Here is a 16,986-nt window from a genome sequence, read left to right as displayed (position 1 = left end):
CTTGTGAAGCTGAAGCCTAACCAGGAGAGGGGAGTCTAGGGTTAGGAGGCAGTGTTGACCAAAATTTAATTTCATTATGAAGTCCCAGTAATTTGGGGGGGGGGGGTTTGTCTGTTTGTTTTTTAACTGGCAGGCCATGATTTTTTGAGGCCTGACGTACGATTTTGAAATGGTTGGGGCTGACAACACTGGTACAGGCTCTGGTCTGACGGGACTGTTTTGTGTCCCATGGTGACCTATCATATCCTCACTGGTGGCAGGTATTACCTGACACAGGTCTTATTTCCCAGAACCCTTTGCCTATCCTCAGCATTGGGGCAGGTGGCCTATTTTTGATACTAGGGGGATATTCTTTGCAATTGCTCTCCTACCACCATGAGTTCCTTGCCTGCAGTCCAAAGCTGCAACCCCCTGGATGGAGAGCAGATCTAATGTTCTTGGCTGGCTAAACTGAATGCTGTTTCCATCCCCCTCAGGTCCGTAAGGAGGAGAAAGAGAAGATCTCTGCCCCAGTGTATGTGAATATACAGGAACTCCAGCAGGAAGTAGAAGCAGCTGCTGCCTCCACTCCACCTAAGCAGCACTTGAGCAGCAGCCTTGCAGACTGGGAAACCCACACAGACACAGACAGTGGACAGTTATTCTATTACAACCCAGTGACTGGCGAGACCACGTGGGACTCCCCATTTGAGAACCTAGAAGATGGAGTGAGTCCTGCTACCTCTCCCTCGCCCTCTCTCACCTACAGCCCTATGCTGGCTGAATGGTGCCAGCACATGGATGAAGCCAGCGGACAGGTTTTTTTCTATAATTCAGTAACAGGTGAAACATCGTGGGAACGCCCCCAAGCTGGAGACGAACCCAGCTCCCAAGAGATGTATCCTGCAATTGCACAGTACACACCCACAGACCAGCGGGTGAGCAGCTGGTCAGGACCTGGGTGTGGGGATATTGGGTGGGTGCATTGGGCACTCTTAGCCAGAGGCTGTCAGTCATGGGACACAGTAGAGATCAGCTGGGGAGGAGGGGCATCTGGGGCAGGTTTTAAGAGGTAGGAACTTTGGGACACCTCTTGGGTATGTGTAGGCAGGGGGGGATGCAGCAGGAACAGTGAGGATCCTTGAAGGTGACTTGGAGTTACCAGGAGGATGGTATCTCTGCTTTGGAGAGCTCCCAGCAGAAAGATATCCAGGCACTGGGGAACCTGTGCACCACACTGCTGCGTTTTTCCTTTTGAGGTTGGACAGGGATTCAGGAGGGGGGGTGGGATGGCAGCTGTGGGAAGGAGAGGTGTGCAGAGCTGACCTTTATTGTGTTTTCAGCCGCCAACTCCAGAAACAGACTATCCAGATCTGTCTCCTGATGAGACAGAGGGGTATCCTGAGGAGGACTACTCCCCGGTGGGGTCTTATGAGCATGGTGCCTGCCATTACTTTCCAATGCCGAGGCACTCTGAGGACCTGAGCTCGCCTCCAGGTTGGCATGGCCAGAACAATCCCGAGGGACAGTCATTCTATCCAGGCACTTATGCCTTGGACACGGTACGTAGTACTGCCACAGCACAAGAGCAGTGACTGCCTGCCCTCAGAGTTGGTTGGGGGGGGTGAAGCTAGAGTCATTAGAGAGGGAACAGGGGCTGGGTGAGATGGCATGGTTTGAAGGTGGGAGGATATGGAGCCTGACTAGTGTTGGGGGAGGTGTCTAAGGAAGAAGTCAGCACGTTGGAAGTGGAATGGTGGGCAAGTCTGAACGGCCAGGGCAAAGGAAAGGGAGCAGTGGTGGTGCTTGAGAGAAATGGAGGATGGGAGCAGAGGCTGGGTAGTCTTTGGTGAAGAGGTGGTGAGGGGCACAGAAAGCCTCTTGAAGGGAAGAATAATTGGGCTTAGCTACCCTGTGCGAGATGCCTTAAGCTGTTTCTCAAGAAGACCAGGGGACTGTAGGTCGGCCAAAGTCCTGCAAAGGGCATTCATCTGCCTTGAACAAGGAGCTTTTTCCAGAGCTCTCTGCAATGGAGTGGAGCAAAGCTGGAGGCAGCAGTGGCAGAGGGTCCACTCCAGGGAGGAAGCGTGAGGTGCTGAGGAAGGGGATGGCAGGTGGCCAGACAGGCCTGTCACAAGCTGGGGGACATGTTGCCTACCTCTTCCCCAGTGCAATCAATGGGAGATTAAGGTGAATAGAGCAGATGCTGGGGATGCTTGAAAGGTGACTGGCCTAGCGGGGTAGAAATTGAATTCTTTCACTTTGGCAGGGCTGAGTGAGAAACAAGGAGCCCAGGCATGTTAGAGGATGTATGATTATAATGGAACCTGACTTCATGATGGAGCAGCAGGGATGACCTGGTACTGGCAAGTGGGCTGAAAGTAAACACTCTGATAAGGGCAGGTTAGGTGGTACTAGAAAAGGCCCTTTGTTTTGGAGTGGTGACACTGGCTCATATCTGAATGCCAAAAGGGACTCTTGACTATCTGGTCTGGCCTACTGCATAGCACAGGGCAGGGGCCTTCACCCAGTGACTTCTGCCTCAAGCTCTGAACCTCTGAGTGGGAGCCATTGTAAGTGGGGATGGGGCTTCCAAGCACTTTGTCCCGGCTGGGCACAGCACAGGCAAAACCTGAAGCCTATGGCTATGCCTACCCTGGTGCCTGCCCAGCACAAGACTCGCATCAGTGCAGAGCAGTAGGTCAGTGTTGGGAGGGAGAGGGTTGCACCCATGTCCCTAGCTCTGTGCAAACATACCTGGAGGGACAGGATCTAAGAGTGGAAATGGACATTACCTTACATATCATTTGGGCCACTGTAAGAAATGCTAATGATAGAACAAATTGTGAAAATCAGTGGCATGATGAAATAGTAATGGACCCTACAGCTTTATTGCAGCAGATGTCTGTTAGCTGTGTGGTGAGGGAGTAGAGCAGCCTGAGCTGCTCACACTCTCCATTTACCCTGGGCAGGTGTTCATGGGAATTGAGCAGTATTCAAGCCCCCGGAACACCAGCCTGCTTTTGCCACTTAAAGAGGCACCCTGGGGCATCTGGGGTATTTCTCCGTAAGTGAGGAAGTTGGGGTTCCCCACTGGGCCAGACCTGCTTCTCAGCAATTGCAAGGGATAGGTCGGGCTTAGCAGAGAAAGCGGGGAGATCAAATTGCCCCTTGTCCTGCACCCTCAAGTACAGGACAAGGGGCAATGTGTTTCACCCAGTGAAAGGGATCATCTGTGCTGCAACACATTGTGATGCAGCTGATCTGCTTCATTTGGAGACTTCTTATTTCTAGCCTAAGAGAGGGTTTGTGATAGAAGTAAATGCAGGCACTGGACCGCTAGGGTTGTGTTGCAAGCTGGGGTGTGTTAAGAGGGCAGAGTCTGTGCATGGAAGCTTTTATGTAGGACAGGAGGAACTGATCCAGCAGGGCTCCTCCTGGCCAGAAACAGCAACCCATGGGATGATTAAATCTGGAAAGGGGCCATGGTGGAGGTACACACCCCCCTTGAGCACTTTTTCATTGTGCTAGCATGGGACTTCTTATTAGAGTAATGTCAAGCACCTTTAAAGCAAAAGCAGAAAATGCTGCTTCACCTGCGGTGTATCTAACCTGGAATTCCCCACAGCTGCAGGGATTCTTATTGATGCAGAACTGGTCTCTAAGAGCTGAAATGTGGCCTAACTGAGAGTATTAGTATTGCTGCCCTGACCTTGGCTCAGGCTGTGACCTTAGCATCCATTAATTCTAACTAATGCCACGTGCTGGTGGGCACAACCAGCCAGGTGCCACACTCTAAGGTATCAGTCACTGGCCAGGGGTCAGGTCAGGAATCTGGATGTGGCCAGCAGATAACCTAGTGTGGCTTGTCCACCATGTTCAATCAGGAAGTCTTCCACAGATGGCAGAGATGTGAGGAAGGAGGGTGGATGGGAAGCTTTCAGAAAAATGGGAAGCAGTGTGGGCCAATAGTCAGATTTGGTTTGACTTCCAGCTCCATCACTGAACAGCTGAGTATCTAAAAGCCAATTGCAGTCTCTTTCTGAGGAGCTTCTGTTCTCTTCCAGCCCCTAGCCTAGGCTTTCTGGGGACATAGTGGTCCCTGATGTGAAGGCTGCTTATGTACTGCTAAGCTGCAAGGGCAGGGAACTCTGTGCTGGCTGCAAAACCTGCTGGAGGGGCTGAGCAGGTTCTTGGATAGCTAACCTGCACCAAGCTGTGGGTTGCCACAGCCGTACTGCTAGCAGAAGCCAAAACATCTCATTTAATGCTATTTTGGGTTCACAGACATGAGCTGCTATCACTTTGGTGATGAGGTACCTTGAGAACATGTCTGTCTCTTATGTTTGTGTGCAGTTCCCAACATGATGGGGCTTCAGCATTGCTTGGGGCCTCTAGGCACTGTGATCTTACTAGTGATAAAGAATGTCAGCAACCAGTCTGCATCCTTTCTCAGGTCTCTGTCCCAGGCCATCAATGGACAGCAAGCAGTGGATCCAATCAAGACATCCCTTTTGCTGGCTACTACAATGTCATGCCAGCACTACTTGTACAGAAAGAGGAGAAGGTAAGTGTGTTTTGTGCTGCAGACAAGCAGGAAAAGGATTTTTAAAAGGGAGCCTGCCAGGGGTTCTCATTCTTGCTGATATTTATTTGCCCAGAATATTTATGGATGGATGGTCTGGAGCGATCACACTGGACTGTGTATGCATTGTCATTCATGTGGTGTGGTAGGCTGAGACGTAGGATGGAGATCCCCTTAAGCCCTATCACTCTGACCTATTGATGGCTCCGAATGGATGCTGGTTTTTTGGTGAGCTTGCAATGGTCAGAAACCCCGTGTCCAGGTGGTTTCTTCTAGTTCTGTCAGCAGGTTTGATGACAGTTCTAACTTTTTTGACGCCATGTGCCAGCAAAGGCTAGGGATACTTCCACGGTCCCTATATGCACCTCTGCAGACAAATGCAAGGCAGTTGCTCTAGTTTCCAGGGCTCTCCCATTCAAGGTGTGCAGTAGAATGGAACTACAATCCCTCCTGGTAACCACAGGGACATGTGCAAAGTTTCCTGGGTCCTGATCTTGGCAGAGTGATCTGAGCTGATATTCAAGAAAGGGAGTGTTCTAAGTCAGGAACACCAGTATGATTTACTTTAGTCAATTTAGTCTCTTTCCCTACATTCCCTTACTTGGGACAGTGCTGTCAACACATGACATCTTGTCTGATTTATGTGGCTGGAGTACAGCAATGTTGTCTCAAGCGTGTTCCCACCCTCAAGTATCACCACCTTCATTCTGTTCAGTGCACAACACTGTGTTCAGCAAGTTCCAGGTTCAGGAAAAGAGGCATAAGCCCATGCCTTGCTTTTGGCCTATTAGAAATCCTATTTATTTCAGTGGGAATACTCGGTGTGGTTTGGGTGAAGCATATGCTCAGGTACCTCTTGGGTGCAGGCTCCTTCTGAGTGAATTACCTGGACTGGCACATGATCTAGCTACACTCCTCTGGAAGGGGCAGTATGGAGGCCCTGGCTAATGCTCAGGAAGTGTACCTAGTGCTCTTGGCTGCCAGCTGCACCCACCTGTATTCTGAAAGTCAGCTGTGTGAAAGCCTGTTTCTCAAGGTGTGGCAGGGAAAGAAAATGCTTGAAAGAGATTTTAAACCCTACCTTTTCCTATCTTCTCTTCCAGTTCAAGAGCCTCGACAAAGCTGGAGTTCTTAACCGGACAAAAATAGTTGATAAAGGGAAACGATTACGGTAAGAGAATCCCTGAATGTGCCAGGCAGCCCTTCTGCCCCTCCCCCTCCCCCCAATGCTCAAAGCAAACACCATGGAAGCAGAAGGACAGGGCTGAGAGTTAGAAACTCCCCCTCTTCCACCTACCTCTTCCTAGCAGCAAACCACAGGCAGACCCAAACCCCTTCCTCCTGCCTGTCCTCGGTGTATAGTCTGCAACTCAGCTGCCTATTTTAAGGTCAGAGAAACTGCTAAGATCATCTTGTCTAAATCTTGCACAACACAAGCCACTGGTTTTGCCCAGAGGCCCTTCAATCAGCTCTCAGCCACATGATACTAAGCTTTCCATGAGAGCCAGATCTAGTTGCCCACTAGGTGCCATCGTGATCCCCTATGTTTATTTTAGTTTACCCAAATAGTCATGCAAAATGCTGAAGCTCCCAATGCTTCATTTTGGCCAGAGTTGAGCTGAGCTAAGGGTGCATATGCAGATTGGCATGTTCCTGAATAGGAAGCACTTCCTTTCCCCAGTACCCACTAAATCATTGATCAGTCCTATTTCACAAGGGAGCATGGTGCCTGACCTTCCTGAAGTATAGTTTCCCTTGATTTATTTTTCTTTTTATGTCAGACTGAAGCTTTAACACTGATTTCCGGGCTTGTTTTAGTGAGCAGCTTGCTAGGGTTTTGGCTTATCAAGAAACAGATGATACTTTATTGTTATGTGGTGCAGAGAGTACAATCTGTACAGTGTCCCCTGCAGTGTGGCAAGGAGTGGGGCTCCTCCTTGGACAGTCTGCATGAAAGAGGCAGAGAGAAACTGTAACATGCACAGAGCCTCCCTCTACTACCTTGTCCAAATGTAGGCCAAGCCTTTGGCTATACTACACCAAATGCATGGACGATGTCACAGTTCAACCTGCTGCGAGGCCCTGAGGTCACTGTTAATAGTGTAAGCAGGAGGAGGGGAGATATTGTCTTTGGGATCTGTCAGAGCTGGGTGGAAAGCCCTGTAGAACAAGGTGGTGGTCTCTTGACATTGTTGTAAGCAATATGATAGGAGCAAGGAAAACAGGACACTTTCCTTAGTTTCTCTTCATGCTTTTAAGCTTTTGGCTGAGTGTGTCCTGCTTCTGCTTAAGAAAGGCTTTGTTAATAGGACAGACATCCTGAACGAGTAGTCTGCTCCACCACAGATGCCTGAGTGACCTTGGGCTTCTGATCTGAGAAGTCTTGCAGTGAAGCATTGGCTTGTGTAGGCAGGCAACCTTCACCACTTCCTTGCTGGTGAGTGTTAAAGGCTGGACAGCCCCCCGCTTCTGAAAGTCCTAGGCTGCACTGCTCCAGTATCTGTCCATGATTCACCTTCAGATGCAATCACCACATCTTTCTGGGTTGAGCTTTTCATGCAGAGAACATCATCCTGAATTGGGAATTCTAGACTGTATTTAAAAGAACCTTTTCTTTTCTTTTCTTTTTTTCCTCTGGAGAACACCATTTAAGAATGGGCATCACTATTGGGAGAAGGGGAAAGCATGGGATAGAAACCATGGCACAGGCTTCCCCATCTCAACTGCCACTGGGTTTTAATGCTCCTTTTGTGTTTCTTTTTCCAGGAAGAACTGGAGCTCATCCTGGACTGTCTTGGAAGGGGGCATCTTGACCTTCTTTAAGGATTCTAAGCATTCGTCCTCCAGTGGTTTGGTGAGACGCCTTCCTTTGGCTGCTGTCCTAACTAAGCCCAGTGCCAGAGCTGCTGACAGGCTCCCAGGCACCTAACTGGCAGACAGCTTACCAGCATTCCCTAGTCTGCCTGCATAATACCACCCTCCCCCCCACCTCCTTTCCTGGTGGGGCCAAGACTCCTGCAGGAGCCAGCTTCCAGCTGTCCCTAGGAAGCATCCTGTGGACCTAAATGTGGTAGCAGCTTTCAGATGAGGTCTAATTCTTGCCTGCACCCAAAAACCATGAGATGTGAAGGCTGTTTGTTAGTTTGTTCTCTATTTCAGTCCCTCCCTGGGATCTGGAATTGGGTAATGTTCCACAGAGGGCATCAGTTGCTTTGAAAAGCCCCTCTGTTCATGTGAGTTTCCAAGTTCTGTCTCCTTCTTGAATGAATCAGCAGGCAGAGACCAAACTGCTTTGCCAGGGTTATGTCTTCCTCCCCCCACCAGTTAGTGTTCAAAACAAGGAAGTCCAGTAAATTAACATGAGTAGAAAAGAGTCTTAAGATTCTCCAGCGAAGCCTGTGGTTAAAACCTGCTTTAAAATAGGAGAGGAGGACTTGCTGCTGCTTGTGGTGGGCAGCGTTGTGGCTCTCAGCGCTCATGTGGTGATGGCTTGCAACACCCTAGTGACTGGTTGTGGTAAGAGGGAGAGAACTAAATGAGAATAGAAATAGCTCTGAAAGGGGTGTTCATCTCAGACAGGCTCCTTGCTAGTCATGCAGAAGTAGAGCTTCATATGCAGTGCAGGGAGCTCTAAGGAGGCATTTCCATGAGGGTTTCAACTTCTATCACTGTACACTCTCTCTGGGCTGGGCCAAGATGGAGAACTGAATGGATGAGGGAGAAAATGATGCATCTGGGGGGACTTATAGAAGCTGACATGCCTAATGTGATCTCTTGAGCTGTGGATAAGGAAGGCTGGAATTTTCAAAGGGGTGAAGAGGATTTAGGTGCTCAGTTCCCATTGATGCACAATGGGATTAGAGCTCTTAACTTCCTTTTGGTGCTTGTCTCCACAGGTAAAACAACTCCAGCAAACAAGCCGCTATGTTAATAACTTGCCTTTTTCCTGGTGTGGTTTAATCAGCTTTAGAATTGCATTAAGCTGAACTAGAAAAGGGTGGTGTTTTTTTTAGAATAACACCATTGGACTTTAAATTCAGTTCATCTCACTTGGGAATATCTTCCCCAGCTCTTGACTGCTTAGAAAATCCCAGCTCAAAAGGTGCAAGCACATGGGCTTTCAACCCCCTGAAAAAGTGAGATGCGCAGTAACTTCACTGTGGTTTACCAGTGGAAAATGTTGTATCCTAGAAAATCCAAACATACAGGTCACCTTCCCTAAACACCTGCTCATTTCACATGCCATGAATATGTGCCCAGTGCTAGCATTACTGACTTGAAGGAGAGAGAATCCACCAAAGTTTGCCTTCCCTGTGTGTAGGAATTCTGTCCTCTTCCCCACTCTCCTCCTTCCACACTGGAATTTCCCTGCATGTGAATTCTCTTCCCAAATCACAGTTGGAGGCTGAACTGCATTTGTGATTCTTGTGCTGAGTACCACTATTGAACTGCAGTGCATAGCAGATTCCCAGTGATTGTCCTTGGAGCTTTACATAAGGCTAAACCACCTCTTAAAGTATAAAAGGTGAAATCCCAGAGCTTCACCACCAAACCTTTACCACCCATAACATTAATAGAAGCAAGCTTTATTTTGTTCTTATAGCAAGCTCTCAGGCAGCCTTTACTGTGCCAGTCCCATTCATCTCCTATTTGGGAGACCTATAGCTTTTCAACAGAGAAGGCTAGAACACAGATATTTGGAGGGTAAATGAAAGATGAGATTTTTCCACTATGTCTTGTGGAAAATTTCAGTGTATTTTATATTTAAGGATTCTAGAGTTGCGAGATTAGGTAAGAAACTCAGTTTTCAGTTTCAAAGAGATTGTTTCTATCCTTTGGGGTTGTGGAGAAAGATAGGCTGGCAAACTATTACTCCAAAGACAAGCATTGGGAGATGATGCAAAGGCTATAAATGATTTTTATTTTTTTAAGTCAATCTGATACTCCTCCTTCCCCCTGCACTAATGCATGGCAGGATACCTGACCCATTTTTTAATCTATGGGTTTACTGACTTGGTGAATAGACCTACTGACCCATTAAGTAGCCAGGATTCAACACAGTTACATTATGCCAGTAAAATAAAACTATTTGTTACCTTCTTGTCACCTGCTTCAGAGGGGTCAGCTGTGGGGAAGACAGCAGCACTGCTGGTGACAGGTACCAGTAGCAAATATGAACAAGTAGGCTTGAATCCTTGCTCATATTCTCAGTTTAGGGTCTTGGGCTGGACCCAGAAAAGGATTTGGGCCTCTTCTCCAGTCTCTAAATTCTCTACCTCGGTTCAAACTTGCAACCTTGAAACCCCCTTCTGAGCTGCACCTAGGTCCAAAGGGAAGAGCCCTATGGAGGTCCCTGGGCACTGAATGTTTTATTTTTCTCCGTGGTCGGAGCAGCTCAGCACTAGCTCATGCCTAATCCCCTTAGGACCTGAAAGCCAGGTGTCTTCATCCCACTATGACCACCTCAGTCCTCCAAGGGCCTGACCCATGAGGTCATCTTGGAGCCTGCAACATTGTCAATTGCTACTGTAGTTCTTTACAGAGCATGGTGTATGCGCCAGTTAAATTCTTTGGTTGTTGAGTCTGAAGTGCACGTGACAGTCCTGCCCACAGGTAGGGCATACCTACATACTAGCAATGCTCTGAATCCCAAGCAGCAGTCTCTTTCCTCCCCTGATGCCAGTCATCACAAAACTTAATCCAGTCTGCCTCGTAGCACCTTGGTCCATCTGCAAACCAAGTCTGCCAACCAGAGTGGCATTCTGCATTCCTTTCCCAATCATCCACAGAGATTTCAAACAATGCTAAGTCATCTTTGCAAGCATCCCAAAATCTGCACAGTGGTCTGCCTCTCTCTCTAGATCTTTTGTGAGCTTCAGAGTACAGCACATTCTTCAGGATCCTGTGATCTGGCATTTGCTTGACATGGCCAAGCCACCTGAGTCTTTTCATGCTAATCAACATTCCCATGGATGACACACCAGCATGATTTAACACTTCCACATTTGTCACCCTATCTTGCTATGTTACTTGAAGAATTTTACATGGGCATCTGATATGACAGCTGTTTAGTCTTTTGATAAGTTTGGCATAGGTCATCCATGTTTGAGCCATATTGAAGAGTGGATAAAACACAAGTTTCATAAATATGGATTTTCATTTTAGTTGACAGTTTGTTATTGTTCCAGGCTCTGTCTAGCAAAAGATCAAAGTTCCTGGCCACTTTGCCAGTTCTACTAGCGAGTTCAGCATCAAGATCTACGTTGCTGGTAACAGAGCCAAGGTAGAAAAATTGGTCAACAACATCAGACGACTACCATCTAAAGGTGATATCTGGAACTGGTTCTGAAGAGCCTTGGTACATAACAGTCTTCAAGTTTATTGCTAGCCCAAAGATTTTGCATGAGTCTGAGAACTTAGTAATGAGGTGTTGTAGGGCATCAATACTGGAAGCCACAAAGGCTGCATCATCCAAACAGTGGGTCCTTTATGATGATGTGCTTCACCTTTGTCTTAGCCCTGAACCTTGCAGTGTTAAACAGTCCTCCATCATGTCTAGTACTGAGAGAAACGTCCTCTCTAGCATCACAGAACACTTGTTGAAGCAGGAATGAGAAGTAAATGTTAAACTATGTGGGAGCTAGTGTGCAGGCTTTCTTCACTCTGTTGTTGATGTTGAATAAGTCAGACTCCTGGTTTTCATAAATTACAGTTGCCTCCGTACCATCATATCAGGATTTTACAAGGTTTAGCAGCATAGGTGGACAACCAAGCTTCTTCAGAACAGTGTAAAGCCCTGATCGACTAATCATGTCAAAGACTTTTATTAAATGTATACAAGCCATGTACAATGGGATGCACTCCTTCCTGCACTTTTCATGCAGTTGTCTTACAGAGAAGACCATATCTATGGTGAGCCTTTCCAAGCAGAAGCCACACTGGCTTTCAGGACAGATTGTCTCAGCTAATGCTTGAGGTCTAGGTAAAAGAATGTGACTTAAGATTTTTCCTGCAATGTTGAAAAGAGATGTACCTCTGTAGTTATTACAGTCACTTCTGTCTCCTTTGTTTGTATTATAGAGTTGGATGAAATAAGCATCCTTGAAATCTTATGGAATAATTTTTTCCTTCCAACAGAGTAGCAATAGCTCGTGCAGTGTTTGCAGCAAGCCTTTGTTTGCATGTCTGTAAAGTTCAGCAGGTAAACTGTCAGATCCTGAAGATCTGTTATCGGGATCTCTCGATGCATTGTTCCAAGTTCCTTTAATGTAGATATGGCATCTAGTAAAGTCATAACATCAAACCCAGGCAATTTGTCTAGCATACATTAGTCTACTACAGACACCCTTGAGTATATCAATCCACCTCTCCAGATGCTTCCCCATATAAATTATGATATTATCATCCAGGTCTTTCAACAGAGCTGTCTTGTACTTTGGTACAATGGCTTTTCTAATGTCCTCACACAACCGTCTACTGTCTGCTGTTGGATGCTGTCACAGTGACCTAGCCAAAATTCTTGAATGCACCTCCTGGAAGCTGTTTGAACAGCCTTACAAGCTTCTCTTAGGTTGTTGAGTGAATTAGGAGTAGACTTGTAGGTGATTAGGCAGTTTTTTTTTCTCTCAGCAAGTGGCAGCAGTACCTCCAAATGGTCTACAAACCAGTTGACATTTTTCTTAGTATTCTTTCCAAATCTCTTGATTGCTGCATTGTACATACTTCTTTTTAGGACTTCCTGTGCATCTCATGCAGTTTCATTCATTCCAGCTGATTTTGCTACTACTTCAAAGATCCTGTCAAAAAACAACTTTTCAATCATTTGGTACACATCAGTACAAGGTTGTCCAGCAGCTTTATTGCGATAGATTTTCTTAGTTCAAAATTTCACTTTGCAGCAGACAAGGGAGTGGCCTGCATTGCAGTCTGTGCTTTGAAAAGCTCGTGTATGTAGGATATCTTTCAAGTGTTGTCAGTACTAAGTACAGTTGATGCTAGTACTTGGACCTTAGGTGTCTCCACAATGTTCTTCTGATGTTACCAGCAAAGAAAGCATTGGTCGCCAGTACTCCTTGACTGGCAGAGAGCTCAAGAATTCTCTGACCTTTTTCACTCATACGTCCAATGCCATACATACCCAGAGTCCCGGGCCAGTTCTCAGCATTGGACCTAACCCCTTGCATTGAAGTCTCCCAAGTACTAGAATGGGCTCCTTCTGTGTAATCCTGCCAATCAGTTCTTCCAGCTGTTGATAAAGCTGTCTGTCCTTCTCATCACCAGCCTGCAAAGTTGAAGCATAGACCCTGATGGGGGTGATGAATCCCTTCTCTAGTTTAACTCAAGGTGTCATGGTACATGTGTCATTGTGGGAAACTCCAATTGCAATGTCCATAAGTTAATTTCTCAGACCAAAACCTACACCATACTCTCTCCTTACTCCTTCAGGTTTGCTATGCCAGTAATCCTCCTTTGTCATGCCAGTAACCAGGTTTTGCCATGGTGAAATCCTTCTTTATGTGAAGCCTGTGTCTGAGACCCGAGTTTCCGAAAGAGCTGTAATGTCAATTCTGAAACATGCAAGCTCATTACTCAACACAGCCATTTTCCTCAGACCTGAGTTCAGATCAAAGTCATATCCAGGGGTCAGAGTCCATATATTCTAGCAAGTAATTCTGTTTGTAAAATCAGTTGAGCCAGGATGTAAGAAATGAGGCAGGGCTTGTTTGACAACCTTTTCCAGGGCCACCCTCATGTGAGGCAAGCAGTCCATCCCTAAACAGGGCTGCTTGGAAATCTTGGTAGCTTCCTCGGGGCCCTTATGCCTCTCGGACCCCTGCAACCATCTTGCCGAGAAAGTAGGTGTATTATGCCTAGGCAGAGTTATGGAGGAGCGAAGGCTGCCATAGACCTGTCATCCCCCTTTAGACCACTGAGCCAAAATCCAAAGGCCAGAACAGGTCTAGACATTCAGTGGCACGGGGTGGAGCTTCTGCCAGAGCAACCTGACTAGAGCTGCTAACTGCCCGTCACCTCAGCATGAGCACTTCTTCTGTCAGTGTGAGGTCCCTTAGCCTTTCTTCAACCAAGAAGTGACCCCAAGGCAGCAGAGGATGCAGTTTAATGCCATGCCCAGCAGCATTAAGCTCCTCACAAAATGCAGTGCTAACCACCGCTTTCTTCAAACCGTGGCAGGAAGAGAAGATGGGGTTATTTTCCCCTCCCCCAACCCCCCTGCCCCATCAATACAACAGCTTAGTGGTCCAAGCACTCGCCTTGCCTTTGAGGTAACCTGGGGTCAGATCTCTCCTCAAATCTACCAGAAGGGCCCCTTGACAACTAGGCTGTAAGCTATTTCTGGTGTGGGCGTCCCCATTGAAAAAAACCTCAAGCCTTATTTTGGACTGAGCGAGCATGAGAGGAGAGGTTTTATTTGTCTAGTAGTTTAGACACTGTCTTCAGACAGGTTGTATTCCCAGGTTCACAGACCTTTTCTGTGTATTTTGTGACATTAGTCACTGGATAAAATGCAATTTTGAGACACCTCCAACTCCTTTTTCTCTGGAGCTCCCCCTTAATTTCTCTTCGCCTCAGGTTCCCTTCTTGTTGAGCTCAACAGGACAGTCTGTGTCAGGATGGCTTGCCCTCTGTTTAGCTCAGCTTTCAAGAGGTGGCCATTGGGCATCGAGCACCTACTCTTGGGCTTCAGCCATCCCTGGCATTGGCACTGAGATCCTCAAAAGCATTTAATTCAGCAAGGACCTGGGCACAGCCTGTTAACATAGCTGTAACTCGCATCAGTGTTGTACACCATTGTACATCAGATCAGGGGCTGGAGCAAACCAACCACTAATCATCTTGCGATAATTGCTAGGGCGAATATTGTTATAGGGTCTTGCCACTAGGTGGCACAAGAGCAGGAAAAAGCCATTTTATATTGAGGAAAAAGCTACCCTGGGAAGGAAGCAAAAGTCCTTACTGTTTTCCCCTGGGTAATTCAATGCTACATGTTAGAGGGTAACACTGGTGTATGGCTCCGTGTTGTCTACCTTTTATATACCCTTAAAAAAAAAAAAACAACAAACCCCCAAACTTCCTCCCCCCCCCCCCCCAAAAAAAAAAAAAAAAAAACAAAACCAACCAAACAACAAACCAACAAACAAAAAAATCTGACACACGTTGGGTCCAGTCCCTAAGACTAAATATCTTGAATTTGTGCTCCAAAGTCATCTGGGCTCTTTGACAATCCTGCCTGGGGCCCCCTTCCTGCCTTCCATTTCTGCTTGCTGAGCAGCCTATCACCTCCTAACCAACTCTGAGCTCTTGGTATTTTATCTGTGAATTGTGCTTTCAGAGAGATTCATAAGGTTGCCCTTAAACCATTCTAAATCTGTGGCATGTTGACTGGTGTTGAACTTAGCAGAGTTTTCGAGCAGCTGCAGGTTAATGCCATCTCTGACCTGCAGAACTGTGACTTGCCATTAGAGGATCAGCTAACGGGCATGGCAAGGAGCTAGGACTCCATCACTTCTCTAGGCACAGAGTAGGTGGGAGCAAAAGCACATAGCTCAGGGAAGCATGCCGCCCTGGGCTCCATGCTCATGCAACTCGGTAGCTCTGCTCCCAGCTCAGAGCTGCCAGGGACTAACCATAGTGATGACATGGATCCCAGGTTAGCATGCCTCCCCAGACTCCATGCTTTTGCTATGCCTGGTACTAGGCATCCCCTTCCCACCCCCCAGGATTGCGGGATGCTGGGAAGGGAAGCCATGCTCCCCCCTCCCTCCCACCCCCCCAATTCTTTTGGCTAGGGGAGAGCCACCTGGAAGTGGGCTAAGCTTTTGTCCCTCTGGGGAAGGGCCACAGGCCTGGCATCCAGCCCAGGGTCCCAGATTGGGTCTTCCTGGGTCCTTGGAGTTGGCAGTATGGTGTCATGTAGGCTGGGGTCATACCCACTGGGGGTGAGTTGGGGCCAGTACCACCCCCTGGGCAGTGAAGTTTAGGAGGGTAGAAAGTTTTTTCAGGGGTAGAAGGGCTGGAAGCAATGCATCCTGGGATGCTAGATGACTGCAAATTGGTCACTTTATCTCCATGCAGCAGACTAACAATTCACTAGCTTGAGCTAGGTAGAATGACCTAAAGATAACCCTTGCCTGAAGTGGCATAAATACTTAGCAGAGTTTAACACCCTTTAATGTGTGGACACTTCTGTCTTAGGTGACTTCAGAATTGTATAAAGGTAACTTGTAATACCACCCTTAGAAATGCTCTAGGCTTCACAGATGCCAACAAAGTAATCCTCTGTGATAGCAGCCATTTTGCTGGCACTAACTGTACCTGAAGTCAGTGGCTGGAGCGTAGCATGACTCCAGCTGAAGCCTACCCACCCCCTGCTCTGAGCCTTGCATGTGTGCCGGTGTTCCTCCCAGATACCCTTATGAGAAATGCCATGGACGGGCTTGGTAGTCTGCCCATGTGACTGTTTCCTTAGCCTGCCAAAAAAGAGATGTCTTCCATCCTGTGACCACTGCAGCTATGAATAGCAGCATCATGTCCTATGGATCCCAAGTATAACAGTTCTCTTTTCTTTCTGCAGAAACACCCTGCCATGCTGACCACACCTGAGCATACTGTGGGTCTGCTGGGGGCCACTATTTCATGGGCCACCAAAGAGAAATCAAGCAAGAAGCATGTTTTAGAGGTAAATCTGTTCAGTGCAGCATTACTTCTTCTGTGTCTATGTAGCAGGGAAGCATGCCTTGGCAACGATTACGCCAAAATCATTGGACATGCAACAGGCATGAAAAAGGAGTGGACATGTGGTAATTAGCCCTATGCTGGTGTAATTCACTTGCCTCTGGTACACAGCCAGAAAAGTAGGGCTGGAAGGGACTGCTTCAGGTCACCTAGTCCAACCCCTTGCCAGGGGCAGGGTGAGCCCTGAACAAACGGTTCCGTACAAATCCTTGTCTAATCTGTTAGCTAAAATGATAGAATCAACCCTGTCACACAACCACAAGACATACCACCCTAACCTGCCACAGGGAAAGTGGGGGGATCATGGCGGCCAATGTCCTGTTGCTGCCAGGATTGTTAAAATATACTGGAGATCCAAAGAAGAGGGCTGTGCCCCCAGCTACAGAAGAAGGGAAAAAAATCCCCACAATCTATACCAGTCTGACCATGGAGTAAAATTCCTTCCTGACTCCAAAAGTGGTGATCAGTCTGATCTTGAGCAGAGGGCCAAAACCCTCTAGTTGGGAATTTCCAGATTTTAGTCCCACCAAGAGCATTGGCATACCCCAGTCAAAATGCCCAGCCATGGCTGCAACCAACACCCAGTGCTTCTGAGGCAGGCTCGGGGGGGAAATAAATCCTGACACATTGTTTCATAGTTTGTAGGGTTGGAAGGGATCTGAGCAGAT

At 47.4% G+C, this 16,986-nt stretch overlaps 1 protein-coding gene across 8 annotated transcripts in view; it reads left to right on the top strand.

Annotated features, from left to right (window-relative positions):
- Nucleotides 1-16,986, top strand: part of ARHGAP27 (Rho GTPase activating protein 27) — a 69,367-nt gene that overhangs the window by 27,634 nt on the left and 24,747 nt on the right. For 7 of the 8 annotated variants that reach the window (XR_002098695.1, XM_019523564.1, XM_019523569.1 and 4 more), the window contains exons 2-7: nt 477-917; nt 1,323-1,541; nt 4,436-4,546; nt 5,668-5,735; nt 7,331-7,418; nt 16,158-16,262. Coding sequence is in view for 7 of the 8 variants with exons in the window: in XM_019523564.1 (XP_019379109.1) it covers nt 477-917; nt 1,323-1,541; nt 4,436-4,546; nt 5,668-5,735; nt 7,331-7,418; nt 16,158-16,262 (1,032 nt within the window). In the remaining variant the exon portion in view is untranslated. Of the gene's footprint in view, nt 1-476; nt 918-1,322; nt 1,542-4,435; nt 4,547-5,667; nt 5,736-7,330; nt 7,419-16,157; nt 16,263-16,986 lie in introns of those variants that run through there. The other variant, XM_019523568.1, reaches the window with a different exon arrangement.

Source organism: Gavialis gangeticus, unplaced genomic scaffold, assembly GCF_001723915.1.
Source record: "Gavialis gangeticus isolate Ggan-Ray unplaced genomic scaffold, GavGan_comp1, whole genome shotgun sequence".
NCBI classification, from domain to species: domain Eukaryota; kingdom Metazoa; phylum Chordata; order Crocodylia; family Gavialidae; genus Gavialis; species Gavialis gangeticus.
Note: the sequence above shows the minus strand (reverse complement) of the source record. Positions and strands in the feature narration are given on the sequence as shown.